The following is a 17,045-nucleotide window of genomic DNA, read 5'->3' as shown; positions in this document are numbered from 1 at the left end:
CTAGTTGTGCTAATACAGTTTACGTCCTTGAATCCAAAATGGCAATATAGCAGCAAGTGAATGTATAAATTGCTGGTTTTACACTGAGTGGCTTGGGTGTTTTTTTTAAGGACTGTGTTAGTTACAATTTGGAAAGTTTAAGATAACCATTCACAGTTCGCAAGACGGCAGTGCTCTGTGTTTTTTCTAAACTGGCAGTTTTAGGGCTCGAGTGTGCCAACACTTTAAGTTCTTTGCTTATGTGTAAGCATTGGTAGTGTAGGACTTTTTTATTTCCAGCATTTAGGCCTCATTTAGGACACTCTAAATACAATTACTTTATTAGTTGCAGTAAAATAAGGTAGAACTGGTTTGGAAATACATGTTTTGACAAGACATGGGAAGATAGGACCAGAGGTTTCCCAGAGGTAAAAGTGGCTTGAGCAATATCGTAAGAAAAAAGAAATGGCTATTTGCATCCCTTACATCTCAGATTAACTGAGAGTAGCTTTAATTTTCTTTCCCATGCACTTTTATTTCAGAAAACAGCTATTAAAATATGTGTTAAGTCTTCTGTCTTAGAGATAAAAACATGGTCATCAGGGGGAAAAATGAAGCTTCAGCATTCACTTCATATACTTAATGTCATTATAATATGATGTCCCTGACTTCACTGAAGTCTTCTACTAAATAATAGGGAAATCTGCCCATTTGGGCCTTCTCTCAGTGCAGCTTGCTGGTTGCCAAGTTAGCAATAAACCAAGCCACATGTCTGGCTTTAAAGAGACACTGCCTGAAATGAATTCAGATTGAATGAGATGTTCTTTAAAAGGTGAAATATGGAAGTCTGCTATAAAAAACCTAAAGACTATTCAGCCCATTCATCGTCTGAGGTAATGGAGGATGAGGAAAACCCACATGTATTTATCATTGCTTTTTGAATGTGGTTGGACCTGCAGACTGAAGACGTACATCTTATGTTCTCCTTTTCACTGAGTTTAGAAATCGGATAGAGACCAGACAAGATGATGACCCCTTGTAAGATGCTGTGCCTCAGGTAGTATTTTGGGAATGCTTGTGTTTGAGAAGTGCCAAGATGAGAGGAGATTCAGCACATTGAACAGTGCCATCATTAAGCCTCAGTTACTGAATTTGGCTGGATTTGAGCTGGCCCTGCAGATAGATAATACCTCTGAATTTATGCATGTCTGTGTCTTGACTAGGAGGGTAAAAGGATGTGTCATGCTGGCATCCTGTATAAGTGCAGAATCCTACACACAAGGGAGGGGTTTGTGCATAAGTGAGAATGCTTTTTACGAACATTTGCTGGCCAAAGCGGTAGCCTGTTCTGATGCTACAGCCAGTTCTGGTGCTAGTCTATTTATGTGGGTTTTTCAAAAATGAAAATTAAATGCTTGGCGGCCACCTGTTTGTTTTCTCTGCTTAGCAACTGATTACTGAGTGTTTAGGTACTGTATGACTCTTCAGAAGGCCTATTTGAAAACGCTATTGATATTATCTGAATCAGGCTACTTTATAAAATGCAAATGAGATTCACAGGGCCCTAGGAGCCTAGGTCAGCATATAGTCAATACCGAAAAGTGGATGCTTGCCCAGAAGGATCATAAAGCACCTCACTGATGAGTCTACAGTAGGTCATGGGAATGTATCTTGAGTATGCATATTTGTTTTCTGAGGTAATTGCTCACTGCACTTGAAATTAATTTATGTGATTATTTCAATTTCAGCTTAAAGTTTAACATGACCTTCTAATATTCTTAATGCTTTACCTAATCTTACCTGATATTTTTGTATGTGTTTTGATTTTGGCTAGTACAGCAGTAGATCAAGAAAAATTCAGTGGTTTAAGCATGTTGGCTTTCTAGCACTGTGTAGGCAAGTTTTTCTCTGAATTTATTAATTCTCTCTCTTGATTTCTTTTTTATAATGCCAGCTTTAAAATTTTCTTCTTTTGATATCCAGGCTTCCAAAACTAGTGTGTTTTCAGTTATTCTTTTTAGTTACATAATAATGCCTTATGGGGATATTGTTAAGGAATTGATTAGTATTTGCAGATCACATTTCTGAATATGAAAAAAACATAAAACCTGTGCAAAAAGGAAGAGAGTTGTTTAATTAACACAACAATGTTCTGTGATCTGCTTTGTATCGCTTAGCTGCTGTCTTATCTCAGTTATTTCAGTAGAATATAGTTATGGAGTAGTGAACTTGTCTGAAAATCAACCATCAAGTATAGCTTCTTTATATAGTTGCATTTTAGAAGTATCTGGAAGTATCATGGAAAGGAAATGCCTGTGAAGGACTTGGTTTAAAGTTTCAAGTATCATTAGACAGCCAGGAATTTCCACAATTCATTTAATCTTTGCCCTTAAAACTGTTTTATCCTTTCCCAACTGCCATTGTAGCGCATGGACATGGACCGTCGCAGGGAGGATGCCAGAAACCCCAAGCGTAAACCCCGCTTGATGGAGGAGGATGAATTACCATCCTGGATTATTAAGGATGATGCTGAAGTTGAAAGACTTACATGTGAAGAAGAAGAAGAGAAAATATTTGGAAGAGGATCCCGCCAGCGCAGGGATGTGGACTACAGTGATGCTCTCACAGAGAAACAATGGCTGCGGGTAGGTTTGGGGATTTTTTTTACAGTTGAAATTTATTCCTTTGTGGTGGGTTTTTCTTCTTTTTGAAGACTACACAGTTGCACTAGGGAGAGCACAATGTAGTAGTTAAGGCCTAAATATCCATATTATCTAGCTTTTGCTGATGTGTTGAAGGCATAAATAAGTTTTACGCAGCATTGCTGAAACTTAAAATGCTGAATCAGGGCTATGATAGGTTTCTAATGCAACTATTCTATTGCCATGTATCTTGACATATTTCTTGGGTCTTTCGACACTTCATAAGTGTCATCTTTAAGATATATGAAGAATTATTTTACAGTGGAGAAGATCAGTGATCAGTGTATATTATTACAGCTTTCTGTGCCACAGAAGCTTCATATTATTAGTTTTTTAAATAGCTGAATTTAACTCTTTTAAGAATTTGGAAACTTTCACATAAGTCTTCTTTCTCTTATGCTGTTTCGTTTCAAAGTCTTGAGCCTTTCTTGGTTCCACTGAGGTCAAATCCCTTGATAAATTGTAAAAGAATTTAAGACCTGAAAGTAAAGATTCTAAACTTAACTCACACCAAATCTGTGATTTTGTTGTACATGAGGATTCTTGCCGTTCTTCTGAGAAATACACATCTAATGCACATGCCTTTTCAGAGTGGTAGTAACAGGGGTGGTAAGGAGGTGTGGAATGATTGTTGGAAAGTCTTTTCAAAACCAGGAAATTTGATAGTGTTATGATTTCTAAAACATAAAGTATTCTATTTGCAAATCTAGTCTACATGGTTTTGACAGAGTAAGTTTTGTTGTACAATTATTACAGATTAATGCTAACATGAATATACAGTGTATTTTTTGTGTACAATTTGCTAAAGATATGTAGAAATCTTACCAACTTCAGTTACAGATGTGAATTTGTGAGAGTGCATTGTGCAATAGTATGCCAAGAGCTAATCCAGATTCTGCTGCTGGGTGAAAAGCTTAGAGGAACAAAGGTTTGAATTATACATCAGCTGTAAATCTAAGCGAGTGTATGAAACTACAGGAGTTTGATACTTGACATTTTCAAGTAGTCAGTGGAGAAGAAAGATGTAGAAACATAAACTCCCATCTAGATTCTCGAACATTTACCATCACCTCCAGTGGAAGTGCTTGCAGTATAGTGTACATTCTACTCAAGGTCATTTTAAGCTAATTATTTTTAATGATGGAATACTCTGGCTGTGGCAACATAGAAGTTGGTTTCAGCTTGCATGTTTCGTGTCTTGAGTTGGCTCCGATATTTGTGTTAAGCCCTTTACTGTCAAAAATGGCAGTCCTAAAAAAAATCATCTAATCCATCTTCCTACTCAGGGTGGAATCAGCCAGTCCAGTGTCATTTATAATAGATGTTCATGTGATCTGTTCTTCAAGGTCTTCCCTAGCAGTGAATTTAGAAGTCCACAGGGGAACGTATTTAACTGCTTGGATTTCCCTTATATTTTTTCTGAATTTTCTTATTGGATTTTAAGCCAGTTACTTCTTCGAATCATTCTGGTCATGCAGAACAGGCTGCTACCTTTCTTTTTTTAACATTTCTTTATGTCATATAAGAGTTGTTTCCCTCCTCAGTCAATTCTTAAGGTCAGCAACCACTACTCATTCAGTCTTTTCCCATAATTCCTGTTTTCTAGATCTCTTGATTGTTTTCACTGATTTCCCCTAGCTGTGTTTCCCCTACGTGTTACTGACATCTTTCTGCAAGTTTGGTCAAAAGCTAGACACCAAAATTCCAGGCGCAGCCTCATTTGAATAAGGAAGAGGAGTTCTTTTGCATAACTTCTAGAATACTTACAGTTTACGATCCACTATTTCATTTTCTTAACAGTAAAGGTATTGACTCGTGTTGGATTTTTGATCCAGTATAAGCCCTTAATCCTTTTCTATGCATCTACTACTTCCTGGCCAGTTTTTCAGAATCATGCTTTGTATAGTTGATCTTTCCTTCCTAGTAAGAGGATTTAGCATATGCTAAATGATATTGAATGATATCCAAATTTTCTTCACCAAAATTATTCTGAATTTTAAGGCTGTCCTCAGGTGAACTTAAGGTCAGGTTGGTGTTCTTTGGACATTTAGCAGGCATGCTTTCTATTCTGTCTTCCTAAAGACACTAAAACCACTGAAAAGCACTGGACCATTTGATAAAGAGCTGCTAAGGTTATTCTGAAAATAATTTCTTACCAGTTCTCCATTTACTTGATAGTAATTGTTTTCATTGTTTGCTTCTGAGACTGTGGTGTGAGGCTGTCAGAAACTTCGCTAGTCAAGATGGTTCATATACAACCCCTTTTACAATGTGGCTTATTATTCTGTTTAGAAAAATTAGTCTCCCTCCTCCTCCCTGTTGAGTTGTTAAGCATGTTCTCAAACTGGCTAAATTAAAGCTAAGTCAGATTGCTTCACAGTACATTGCAGTCACTAATGTGACTCTATTGTATACATATTTTAAGTTACTTTTTCAGATGGACTTCAAGGTGTTTTGAAACAAATGCAAGTGTAGGAACTACTAATAAATACTATTTAGACCCTTTCTTCAGAGGAATTATGTTTATAGTGTAACACTGCTTGTGCAGGTTCAGAATAAAAACTCTTGGATACTGAAATCTAAGTCAAGCTTTTGAGTTTTTTCATGATCTTATATTCCATGTGCGTGTGTAAAACAGAGTTCTTTGTTGCACCCATTGGCCTCCCACTACCATGACTTTTATGTCTTCTTTGAGAATTTAAGTGTTTGTCTTTTTCTGTGATGACATCTTTGGAACGTTGTAGAAAAAGCGATAATAATCTTGTACATCATTTTCGAGGGAATCTTCAACTATATAAACATAGAAAATTGTGGTAGATCATTTATAAGCATTTGTATCTTGTGGCTTTGTCACTGTAACTTGTAAGGTAACAGTATTGTGCATATTGCATGAAAACTTTCAATTAATCATTTCATGTTTACTTGGATGCAGTGAACTATTTCTGTCAGTAAAACTGGAAAAGATAGAAGAGCCAGTAAGTTCTGAATTAAGAATGGTAGCTTAATTCATAGGACACCCTTTTACCCATGTTCTGTTTCGTGCCAGTCTCCAAAGGTAACTATAGGTACTGCTGTTTTTATTGCAGTGTTACAGAAGAATGAGATTTATTTACCAGTGGCAAGGGATGCCCCTTATTTTATCTCTTGCTGTGGCTGCTGTTACAGCTTTATAGCTATCTTCTAATGGGGTTTTCTGGAGTAAAACTTTGCATTTCTGACTAGTAAGTTGGTTTCATAGTATGACGTCCTCAGCCATCTCTTCTCCTTTATGTGTCTTGGGGAAGTTGACTAGATGTCTTCTTTTCAGAGGAGTTTTGCTTTAATCAGCAGCCGCAACTTGTATTGTGTAGATCAGCTACCTGCTCTTTTTCAGTTAGACCCTGACCCCTCTGCTGATACACCGAACAGGGGAGTCTAGTTAAGGTCATGGCAGAACCCCACAGGATCTGCCACATAGCTCAAGGTCTGCATGCATGCATGTATACTGACCAAGTATGTCAGCTCCCTCCTTGCTAGGAGGTAAAGAACTTCAGTTTGGAAGCAGGAGGCAAAATAATTACAAAAACCAAATCTATGGACAAATGCAGAGTTTAGCGAGATTGTGCTGCTGCCCCGAACAACCTGTAATTCAATACCAGCATCCCAGGGAAGCTGTAAGGCACTAAAGGGTTTCATCACTAGCTGTCGCTGCAGCCTGCTGTTCTGTAACTGTTGGCATGACAACTGTATTTCCTTAAAAAAAAAAAAAAACACCCAAAAAAAAAAACCCAAAAAAAACAGGAAGGAGGAGTTTGCTTCCTGATCCTATGAAGCATTTATATTCTGGAAGTATTTCATGCTGTAGCAGATTCTATCCCTGCATCACTTTAACAGGACTGCAAAATACCGCGGTATCCCATGGCAGATTATTTTCTAGAGGGGTCATTTACTAAGGGCTCCATTGCTTAGGGCAGGCTTCAAGAATTAGAGGATTTGTTTCAGTAATTACAAGACTCTTAAGAGAGTTGCACCTGGATTCAGCTTCTCGTTCAATTTAATTGCTGGTTAGGTGACATGAATAATGTTTTATTCCCTAGTCATGCAGTTCATTTGAAATAGCTTTGCATGTTTGGCCAGGGAAACGTATTTGAGTCCAAAATGAGCAGTATCTCATTTACTTCATGCAGACATGCAAAATTCAACTATAGTGGAGTACTTACTTTGCTGATTTAAAAATTGTAAGTGAAATTCAAGCATTTGGTCTTTAATTAGTCAATCTTACTTTTAAAGAAAACCAGTGCTGGCTTTCATACATACAGAATATTTGGTGAATTCTGTCTAACATAATCGTGACATAACTTGTATTTGCTTTTTTGTTTATGTTTACTAACTAAGGTAAATAATGTTTTATAATAAATCAAACTACCTAGCAGGAAAATGTTGGGCGTGTTTTCTTGTCAGCTGGAACTTTACATAACTTTTTGATTTTACACACTGTCTAATAGTCTGTTAAAAGTTAGGTCTGTCATCACAGGTAGTAAAGTGGGGCCAGCTTCTTACTACAAGTTGACATAAATTGCTAAAAATTTTTCAGTTAGGTTTGTGCTTTCTGAGAGCTTCACTTCTATGTATACAACTTCAGAATCAACACTAAGAAGACATTTCAAGACATGGTTTTGTAAACTGTGATAGTGGAATTTGATCTTACGCTAGTTAGATGCTGAAATAGCTATGTGGAAAATCAGCATTACATTCAATAATTGTTTTTGCCTCACTTTTCATCTGCCATTTTTTCGCTAAGCCACTAACCATCATATTTGAGAAGTCATGGCAGTCTGGCGAGGTTCCTGCTGACTGGAAAACATAACACCTATTTTCAGAAAGGGAAATAAGGAAGAACCAGGGGACCACAGACCAGTCAGTCTCACCTCTGTGCCTGGCAAGATCATGGAGCAGATCCTCCTGGAAACTCTGCTGAGGCACATAGAAAACAAGTAGGTGATTGGTGACAGCCAGCATGGCTTCACCAAGGGCAAGTCATGCCTGACAAATTTGGTGGCCTTCTACAAAGGGGTTACAGTGGCAGTAGACAAGGGAAGATCAACTGATGTCATCTACTTGGACTTGAGCAAAGCGTTTGACACTGTCCCACACGATATCCTACGCTCTAAATTGAAGAGACATGGATTCAACAAATGGACCACTCGGTGGATAAAGAACTGACTGGATGGTTGCACTCAAAGAGTTGCAGTCAACAGCTCAATGTCCAAGTGGAGAGCAGTGACAAGTGGCGTTCCTCGGAGGTCAGTACTGGGACCTGTAGTGTTCAACATCTTTGTCGGCGACATGGACAGTGGGGTTGAGTGCACCCTCAGCAAGTTTGCCAATGATACCAAGCTCTTTGGATAGGTAGACACGCTGGAGGGGAGGGATGCCATCCAGAGGGACCTGGACAGGCTGGAGAGGTGGGCCCAAGCCAACCTCATGCAGTTCAACAAGGCCAAATGCAGGGTCTTACATCTGAGTCGGGGCAATCCCAAGCACAAATACAGGCTTGGCAGGGAATGGCTGGAGAGCAGCCCTGAGGAGAAGGACCTGGGTGTGCTGATTGACGAGAAGCTCAACATGAGCCAGCAGTGTGCGATCGCAGCCCAGAAGGCCAACTGTATCCAGGGCTGCATCAAAAGAAGTGTGGCCAGCAGGTCAAAGGAGGTGATTCTGCCCCTCTATTCCACTCTCATGAGACCCCACCTGGAGTACTGCATCCAGCTCTGGAGTCCCCAACATAAGAAGGACATGGACCTGCTGGAGCGTGTCCAGAGGAGAGCCACGAGGATGATCCGAGGGCTGGAGCACCTCTCCTATGAGGAGAGGCTGAAAGAGTTGAGGCTGTTCAGCCTGGAGAAGAGAAAGCTCTGAGGAGATCTTATTGCGGCCTTCCAGTACCTACAGGAGGCCTACAGGAGAGCTGGGGAAGGACTTTTTACTGGGGCATGTAGCGATAGGACAAGGGGCAATGGCTTTAAACTGGAAGAGGGCAGGTTCAGATTAAACATTAGGAAGAATTTTTTCACTGTGAGGGTGGTAAGGCACTGGAACAAGTTGCCCAGAGAGGTTGTTGAGACCCCATCCCTGGAGGTGTTCAAGGCCAGGCTGGACGTGGCCTTGGGCAACCTGGTCTAGTGGGAGGTGTCCCTGCCTATGGCAGGGGGGTTGGAACTTGATGATCTTCAAGGTCCTTTCCAACCTAAACCATTCTATGATTCTATGATTTTTTATTTTTAATTGTAATGGAGGTTTTTTATATAGTCTATATTGAAGGCTGAGATTCTGTGAAGGAGGAGAAAAGAAATAGCCTTTTAGCCCATGCATAATTTATCTGCATAGTTCATGTACATGGTAACCCTCCCCCCCTGGTTTTCTCTCTTCTTTACTCCTCTGTATCATTTCTGGTTACAATTGTAAAGTTTCCTGACTTGCTGCTAAACCTGTTTAACAGTCAAGTATGTGAGTATTTGCCCAGGCCATTTGAAGAAAATTGCATTCTGATCTAAACTCTACTCTGTAGTATTGAATTGCAGATCAAATTGAATTTGTAAGCTGTAGGGAAAAACATTTGAAAGACTTTGTCACTGGAGGCTTAAAAAGTCCACTGTCCCAGGGTGTTGTCTTATTTTGTAACCAACAATCATTAGGATGCCCCACGTACTATTTTTTAATGTGCAACGTGAGGCTGTTAAGTTTTATGCATGTGGAAACTGATTTGTTAAAGGATTAGAAGTTGGATGTGACTTTAAGGTCTCACAAAGCCAAGCCATTGTTATATTCTGAGTATTAGTATCTACCTTTCATGCCCTTTCAGGAAATCCAGTTCAGAATTTATTTAAGAAAATGAAAAAAAATTACTACTTTTAAGTGCAGTGAAATTAAAAAGAATGAAGCAGTTTAGATGAAAGCGTCTTTTATTGGCTTTCAATGATCAGAGGGAATTTAGAGGCATCTACCTGATACCTTTGGTTCTCTATTTTGGTGAGGTGGTTTTGTTAGTTTACAAGGAACCTGGTTTACGCTCTGGGTATCTTTCGCAGAATCTGGAGGCAGGACTGAAAGTATTAATTTTGGAAACTAGCAAATCACTTTGAAATGCAGCTTCGATATTTGAGAGAGATTGTCAGTAAGGCAATTTTTAGTGTTCCAGAAATAGTTTTTGTGTGAGAAGACCTCAAGTTAGGAAATCTGATCAGCTGTTTCAGAAGAATACCTATCAGTAAAACATCTTGCCATATTTTCATAGTCTTAGGGTTTTTTTAGTCTGTGATTTTGTCCATATGATGTTGCATGTGAAGCACCATAACAAATATTAACACAGTTTCGGTTGGAATCGTACATATATTCTCCCCTAGAAAATATTTGAGTAATAGCATCATAGAAACACCTTTCTGTAGTTTTTAAAAATGTGAGTAGTATTGTTAACATTAGACTAAAGTAAACTGCATTTTCTTTGAACTAGCTATACTTTTCTGACATAGCAAGTTTATTTAGCCTGGCAACCATGAGTTAAAACTCTAGGTTTCAAGCTCTGCTGCTTCTATAGAAATCTGCAACTTAAATGAACACAATTTGTCTCTTCTTGTATGTAAACAAGTATGGAGGTACCAACTTAGCAAATATGGAAGAACAGGAAAGTTTCGGGTTGAGCTTCTCAAAAATTACTCAGCCTATCTTTAGGCATGTCACAGAATCACAGGATGGTCAGGGTTGGAAGGGACCTCTGGAGATCATCTAGTCCAACCCGCCTACCAGAGCCAGTTCACCTACAGCAAGCGAGCCTTAGACAATTAGCTTCCTGAGTCATCTTGAAGTACTGTGCTTGATGAGTGGAATTTCCTTACTCTAATGGAATTTTAACTTTAAAAAGGAAAATCCTACAAAAGTTTTCAAGTAATTGTAACCCTGTAATTTCATCCTGTACTCTGAAATTGTCAAGTTTAGAGTGTTACAAATTACTGTTTGATGGATATCCATTACATATTCTTTTCAGTTGCATCTGACAACGTAATAAAATATTTTTATCTGGATTTCAAACTCAGATCCATAGGACTTTGTTGCTGCTTACAGCCTTTAGTTTTTCATATGTGCACTAATATTATACTATACTATACTGTACTGTACTATACATTATTCTGTTGAGAAACTTTACTTCCTCTTAAGTCTTACTGGCTTTGCAGGAATCTTCTTTGTATTTTTAAGTTAGCTTTTGCTTAGGCAATAGTTTTTGCTTGTCAGACTGTGGTTTGATTGCAGTTTATCCCAGAGGACCAAAAAGGCCTTCTAGACAGATATTGTTCATGTTAGATTTTTATTTTTAGACTGTGATATGCATATTCATAGAACCATAGAATAGGTTGGAAGGGACCTTTAAAGGTCATCATCATGAGCAGGTCATTATCAACCAGACCAGGTTGCTCAGAGCCCTATCCAACCTGACCTTTAATGTTTTCAGGGATGGGGCATCTACCACCTCTCTGGGCAACCTGTTCCAGTGTTTCACCACCCTTACTGTAAAAAATTTCTTCCTTACATCTAGTCTAAATCTATGCTCTTTTAGGTTAAAGCCATTACCCCTTGTCCTATATTAAAGGGTCAAGCTGTACTATAAGTCCTGCCATATTCTGATCACTGCAGCTTTAGAAGCGTCCTGAAAACATGGAACTCACTGCATCACTGCTAGAAGCTAGCCTCACAAAATGTTTTGGTATAAAATACATAAAAGATACATATAACTTAGCTTTTCTCAGCAAGTTGTCTGATGTTTGATTTATTTTCATTTTATGCTGTCTTCCTTCAAATTCTGCAAAGTTAGTAAAAACAAAATGTATTGGAATTGTCTCAAAGAGCTACCTCCTACTGTTTATTCTTCAAACACAGTCTGTTTCTATGAGAACAGAAATTTTTTCCTCTGTCGGCATAGGAAATGAGTAGTCTAATCTCTTGCTATACGTTTTCTCATATCATACTCTCTTAACATTGCATGCTTCCTGTTCTTAATTGCCTCAGAGTACCTGCATTAATAATGATAGATCTCTATAACCGATTTACTATGGTATTGAAAAAATCCTTAAGCTATTTTCTGTGAATACCTAGATAGGCAAGATCCTGTGAACTTCCACTGAAAAATAATGAAACTATAATGGTTTCTGAAAGCTGTTGTATGAGTTTTTTTCATTATATTTCATAGAATCATGGAATGGTTTAGGTTGGAAGGGACCTTAAAGATCATCTAGTTCTAACGCCCTTGCCATGTGCAGGGATATCTTCCAGTAGACTAGGTTGGTATAAGCCTTATACAGCCATGCCTTGAACACCTCCAGGGATGGAGCATCCACAGCTTCCCTGGGCAACCTGTTCCAGTGCCTCACCACCCTCATAGTAAAGAATTTATTCCTAATATCTAATCTAAGTCTACCCTCTTTCAGTTTAAAACCATTAGTCCTTGTCCTATCACTACATTTCCTGTCAAAGAGTCCCTTCCCCATCTTTCCTGTAGGGCCCCTTTAGGTACTGGAAGGCTGCTATAAGGTCTCCTCAGAACCTTCTCTTCTCCAGGCTGAACAACTCCAACTCTCTCAGCCTGTCCTCATAGGAAAGGTACTCCAGCCCTCTGATCATCTTCATGGCCTTCCTCTGGACTCACTCCAACAGGTCCATGTCCTTCTTACCTTGGGGGCCCCAGAGCTGGACGTACTACTCCAGGTGGGGTCTCACCAGAGTGGAGCAGTGGGGCAGAGTCTCCTCCCTTGACCTGCTGGCCACGCATCTTCTGATGCAGCCCAGGATGCGGTTGGCTTTCTGGGCTGTGAGCACACATGGCCAGCTTTTCATCCATCAACACCCCCAAGTCCTTCTCTTCTGGGCTGCTCTCAATCCATTCTCTGCCCAGCCTATATTTGTGCTTGGAATTGCCCCAACCCACATGCAAGACCTTGCACTTGGCTTTGTTGAACTTCATGGGGTTTTCACTCCATGGGCCCTACCTCTGAAGCCTGGCCAGGTCACTCTGCATGGCATCACTTCCCTCCAGCATGTTGACTGCACCACGTGGCTTGGTGTCGTTGGCAAACTTGCTGAGGGTGCACTCAATCCCACTGTTCATGTCAGTGACAAAGATGTTAAACAGCACTGATCCCAGTACCAAGCCCTGAGGAATGCCACTCATCACTGGTCTCCCCTTGGACATCAATTCATTGACCACAACTCCTAGAGTGTGGCCATCCAGCCAATTCTTTATCCACCGAGTGGTCCCTCTGTCAAATCCATGTCTCTCTCATTTAGAGACAAGGATGTCATGTGGGACAGTGTCAAATGCCTTGCATATTTTTTTTTATGCAAGATGTTTTGTCTACTTTGTTTTGAATTTATTTTCTCCATTTTGTTCCCATTTGGTTATCTTCCACATTTTAAACTTCGAATAAAAAATGTCTGTTTGAGAATGTGTGAATATACTTAAATATATGGGAGGAGAACATATAAAAGCAAATACTTAATGGTATGACTATTGGCAGAAGCTGAATTTACTTTGATGTGCATAAAAGTGCCAGTTTAAGGTTTTTAAGCTTCTCATGTTTGCATCATTAAGAAAGGTAGTGGTTCAGGGCATGCATAAAATTTATGCGTACCTGTAAAATAGAAGCCTTTTGTTAATCTGTTAGTCTGTTGAATAGAAAGAGAGAAAAGAATTTTAATATTTTACTGAGCAATTTGAAGGCATCACTGGACATATGTTCGCTTGAGAGCCAAATAATTCACTTATTTTAAGGCTAGAAGTTTGGCCCAAAATGAGTGACACTGGAAATCTGCTAATCATCCCTTTGTGTTGTAGTCCTCAGCTATGTTGTTTCCATAGAAGAAGAAAAGGTGGCTTGTTCTTTATGGGAAGCTTTGTGCTAGGATATGGTACACCACTGTTGGTTGTGTTGCAGAATGAGAGTTGGTCCTGTCTACTTACCTTTACGCAGTGCTTAGAATTGTCAAATTTATTTTTACCATGGAAAAGATAATCGGCCACTGCAAATGTTAGCAAGGTTCACTGGAAGCAAATGTGATCCCGGAAAGAGCCAAGACTGCAGTTTCTTTCCAAAGGACTGATCTGGTGAAGGTGTAAACCCTGTCTTTATACCAACTATCTTTCTGGTTGAATTAGTAGGGTCTCAGATAAAAAGGGAGACAATGCTCTTTGAATGAAGAAAGGCTAAGCCGTGGAAAGTTTTTTGAAATAAATTTATAAATAATCCATTCGTTCCCGTTCTGAAGGATTGTATTTTGAGAAGTTTTTCAGAAGGAATAAAATCAAATGTGAGAGGTTTGTCTTTAGTTCTCAGCGTTATGAGCTGCTGAACATTAGCCACACTGCCAGTCTGCCAGTCTAGCATTACAAAATAAAGATTTCCTACCTTTTTCCACAACTGAAGAATATAATGTCCATTAGAAAAGGTAAGTGCCCATAAAAACAGCCCTATTAGTCAAAGAAAAAAAGAGAAATTAAGATTGTATGGTCTTAAGAAACCAAGGGCCTTTGGCAACTGCAACAATATTTTGTGAAAGACCGGGTAAACAGCAACAGGAAATACTTGTGTCACGACTGGGAAGAGAAGCCATCCTCTACAACTGTTTATTAGTGGTTATATATAAAGGTGTTTCTGATTGTTTTCTGTATTCATGATCTCCCTTTAAAATAAACACCATCTTATCTGACTGAGAAACAGTAAATCCTTGGAATGTTGTAGAATTCCCTTTTTTCCTTGGTTTTGGATCTGGTCTTTATTGTTGTTCTTCATTACTTCATTAGAGCTTGTTTTCTCCAGCTGTGCAACATTTGTCTTTGAGCCTGACTGGAATGTGGTTGTTACCAAAAAGACTACTTAATTGTCTTAGACTTTGTTCTTAAGTTCTAAACTAGTTGATCAAATGTTTTAGCAAATCATTAGAAATTGACGAAAAAAGTAATCTCAGAAGGACAACAGAGTGACACATCCCCCCAGTAAAAGATTTATTTTAGACCAAAGAAGGAGTAACTGGAAGCAAAACCCGCAAATATAAACTAAGCCGTAAGAACCTCAATTTTATTTTGCTTCCAAACTGTGAGATGCCAAGGAAAACAGAATGTCTCCTGTTCTAGGGCACAAAATTGTTATGCTGTTGACTAAATTCCATGCTTGTTATTTTAAAGGAATTTAGGAAAAAGTGAGAAAAGTAATCTCCCCCACCTCCCCTGGCACCCCTGAGAAAAGGTGATTTTCTAGTCCAATTAATTTTCCTTGCCCCTTCTCCTAGGGAAGATAAGGTACTTGGTGAAGAAAAAAGGCATAACTGGAGTACTGATTATCTTACAATACCTTTGTCAGTATACTGTCATCTACACTGCTGAAATAGGCTTTCCTGAGTCCAAATTCTGGGTAAGTCAGGGAGAAAATGCCGATAAAAGTAAAAAAAGGAAGAAAATCTTCCACTTCCACTCTTCCTCATTGAAAAAATCCAGTTACTAAATGCTCCAGAATCTGGTCTATCCAATGAATGTATGCATCTCTGTCATACTGAACAACATAAAAGGGAAAAAATGAGGCTTCCCTGTTATGTTACATTTTACTTGTTAAGATTGCTTGTGAGTCTGACGCCAGGAAACATGTATCTTTCATCAGCTATTTTTCGGTGCTGGTGAAAATTGCATGTAATAGGTCATTCACAAATGGAAAGATTGCAGCAGGTACCAAGGAAGACTTGTTGGCAGTCAGAGCCCTTTTTCCTAGTGTGAAATAAAATGCTGCCTACTTGATTTCCTGTCAAAGGTTTTCTTGGATTTCCTGCTCATCCATTTTACTTCAGCAAGCCTTTGGCACCTACAGTCATCAGAAAAAAACCCAGACTTTTGCTGTCTTTATCAAGCTTGTTGAGAGGTTCTTGTAATTCTTCATCTTCGGTTTTTTATCTGATTCACTTTTGGCAAGGGAGACTTGAAGAAATCAGGACCTTCAGTGCAGAAGAAAAAGTGTGACAAATCATGACTTAATAGTGTTATTTATAAATGTTGTAGACAAAAGCAAATGTACAAAAGTAAATTGCCATTTTTATGCATCTCAGTTATATCAACTGAATATTATCTTCATGTATGCATATTAAATAATTGATCGTTTTCTCCAGACAATTTAAAATGCAAATATAAAAAGCAAGAAAAACTAGTGTCATATTAAGTTAAAAAACCCCACACTCCATGGCTTAATCATAGTTATTTCCTGTTTTGTTGTCATTTCGTTATTTGAAGCTACAATTGCAAACTAAAATTAATTCAGCTGAATCAGTCTTGAAAGATAGCTTTGGTCTCATTAAGTGTATTCCATTAAAACTGTGAGTCTGTGAAGATTGTTTTTTTTTTTTCCCCTGTAAGTTTGCCTGCATTATTTTCATAAGTGATAGTCTTTCAGTGTCTTTCTTCAGTTAGTTACATCTCATCCAGTCTGTAAATTTTACTTCCAGAGGTACCTGCAACTATTTCTGATGCCAATGTGTTAACAATGCTTACTCTTTGAATCATCAAATTGCTGTCAGGTTCTGAGCAATCTGAAGCAATCTGAAGTGCACAGGATACCATCTAGTTCAGAGCTGCTATTGTAACATCCGTTTCAGAATATATTTGTTTATTATCTGGCAACTTTCATGCACAATATTTCACAAGTCCATTACATATCGCCCTCCAGTCTTGAATGAGAGAGTTTTTTCACTTGGGTTTAGAAACAAGCTATTACTCCAAGCGATAAGAGTTGTTCAGTAGGTGATCTAGCTTTCTTTTTAGAAAGGGGAGAATATTCAGGGAAAAAAAACAACCAACCAACTAACCAAGCAAAAAATCCCTACCACAACAAAACAGTTCAGTGGTAAAGAGTAAGAGATTGAAGATTCTGCTGCTCCTAGGTTAGGGTGGCTTGGTCAAGACATTGTTCAAATTAATTCTTCTTATAAGACATAAAGTACAACTGTATGTCGAATGGGAGGGGTAAATCACACTTCCTTTTGAAAAGGAAACTAGAGATAGTTTTGCAGATCTTTAAAAGAGTGTGGCTGAGTAGCTGTAGACCACAGAATAGTGATGATTTTTGGTAGGTCTACATTCAGTGTCTTAATACAGTACGTATTTTCTCAATGCTCTAATTGGTTAAGCAAAGTATCTTTATACTCAGTGTGATACAGTTGTTCTTTTTATCATCTGGTTCCTTCTCCCTGATGGAGCCTTTCCTTGTACTCCCTGAGCAGGCTGTGGGTTCTGGTATCATTGGTAATTATTGTGCTCTTCAGTCTCTCTGTCCCCAAAGTTTATGAAAAGCTCATAGGTGCACA

At 38.7% G+C, this 17,045-nt stretch overlaps 1 protein-coding gene across 1 annotated transcript in view; it reads left to right on the top strand.

The window, feature by feature from the left end:
* Positions 1 to 17,045, top strand: part of SMARCA2 (SWI/SNF related BAF chromatin remodeling complex subunit ATPase 2) — a 118,984-nt gene that overhangs the window by 76,629 nt on the left and 25,310 nt on the right. Inside the window, exon 28 of the mRNA XM_082496967.1 lies at positions 2,406 to 2,624. Within this exon, the coding sequence (XP_082353093.1) occupies positions 2,406 to 2,624 (219 nt within the window). The remainder of the gene's footprint in view (positions 1 to 2,405; positions 2,625 to 17,045) is intronic.

This window comes from Vanellus vanellus, assembly GCF_965231255.1.
Source record: "Vanellus vanellus genome assembly, chromosome: Z".
Classification (NCBI taxonomy): domain Eukaryota; kingdom Metazoa; phylum Chordata; class Aves; order Charadriiformes; family Charadriidae; genus Vanellus; species Vanellus vanellus.
Note: the sequence above shows the minus strand (reverse complement) of the source record. Positions and strands in the feature narration are given on the sequence as shown.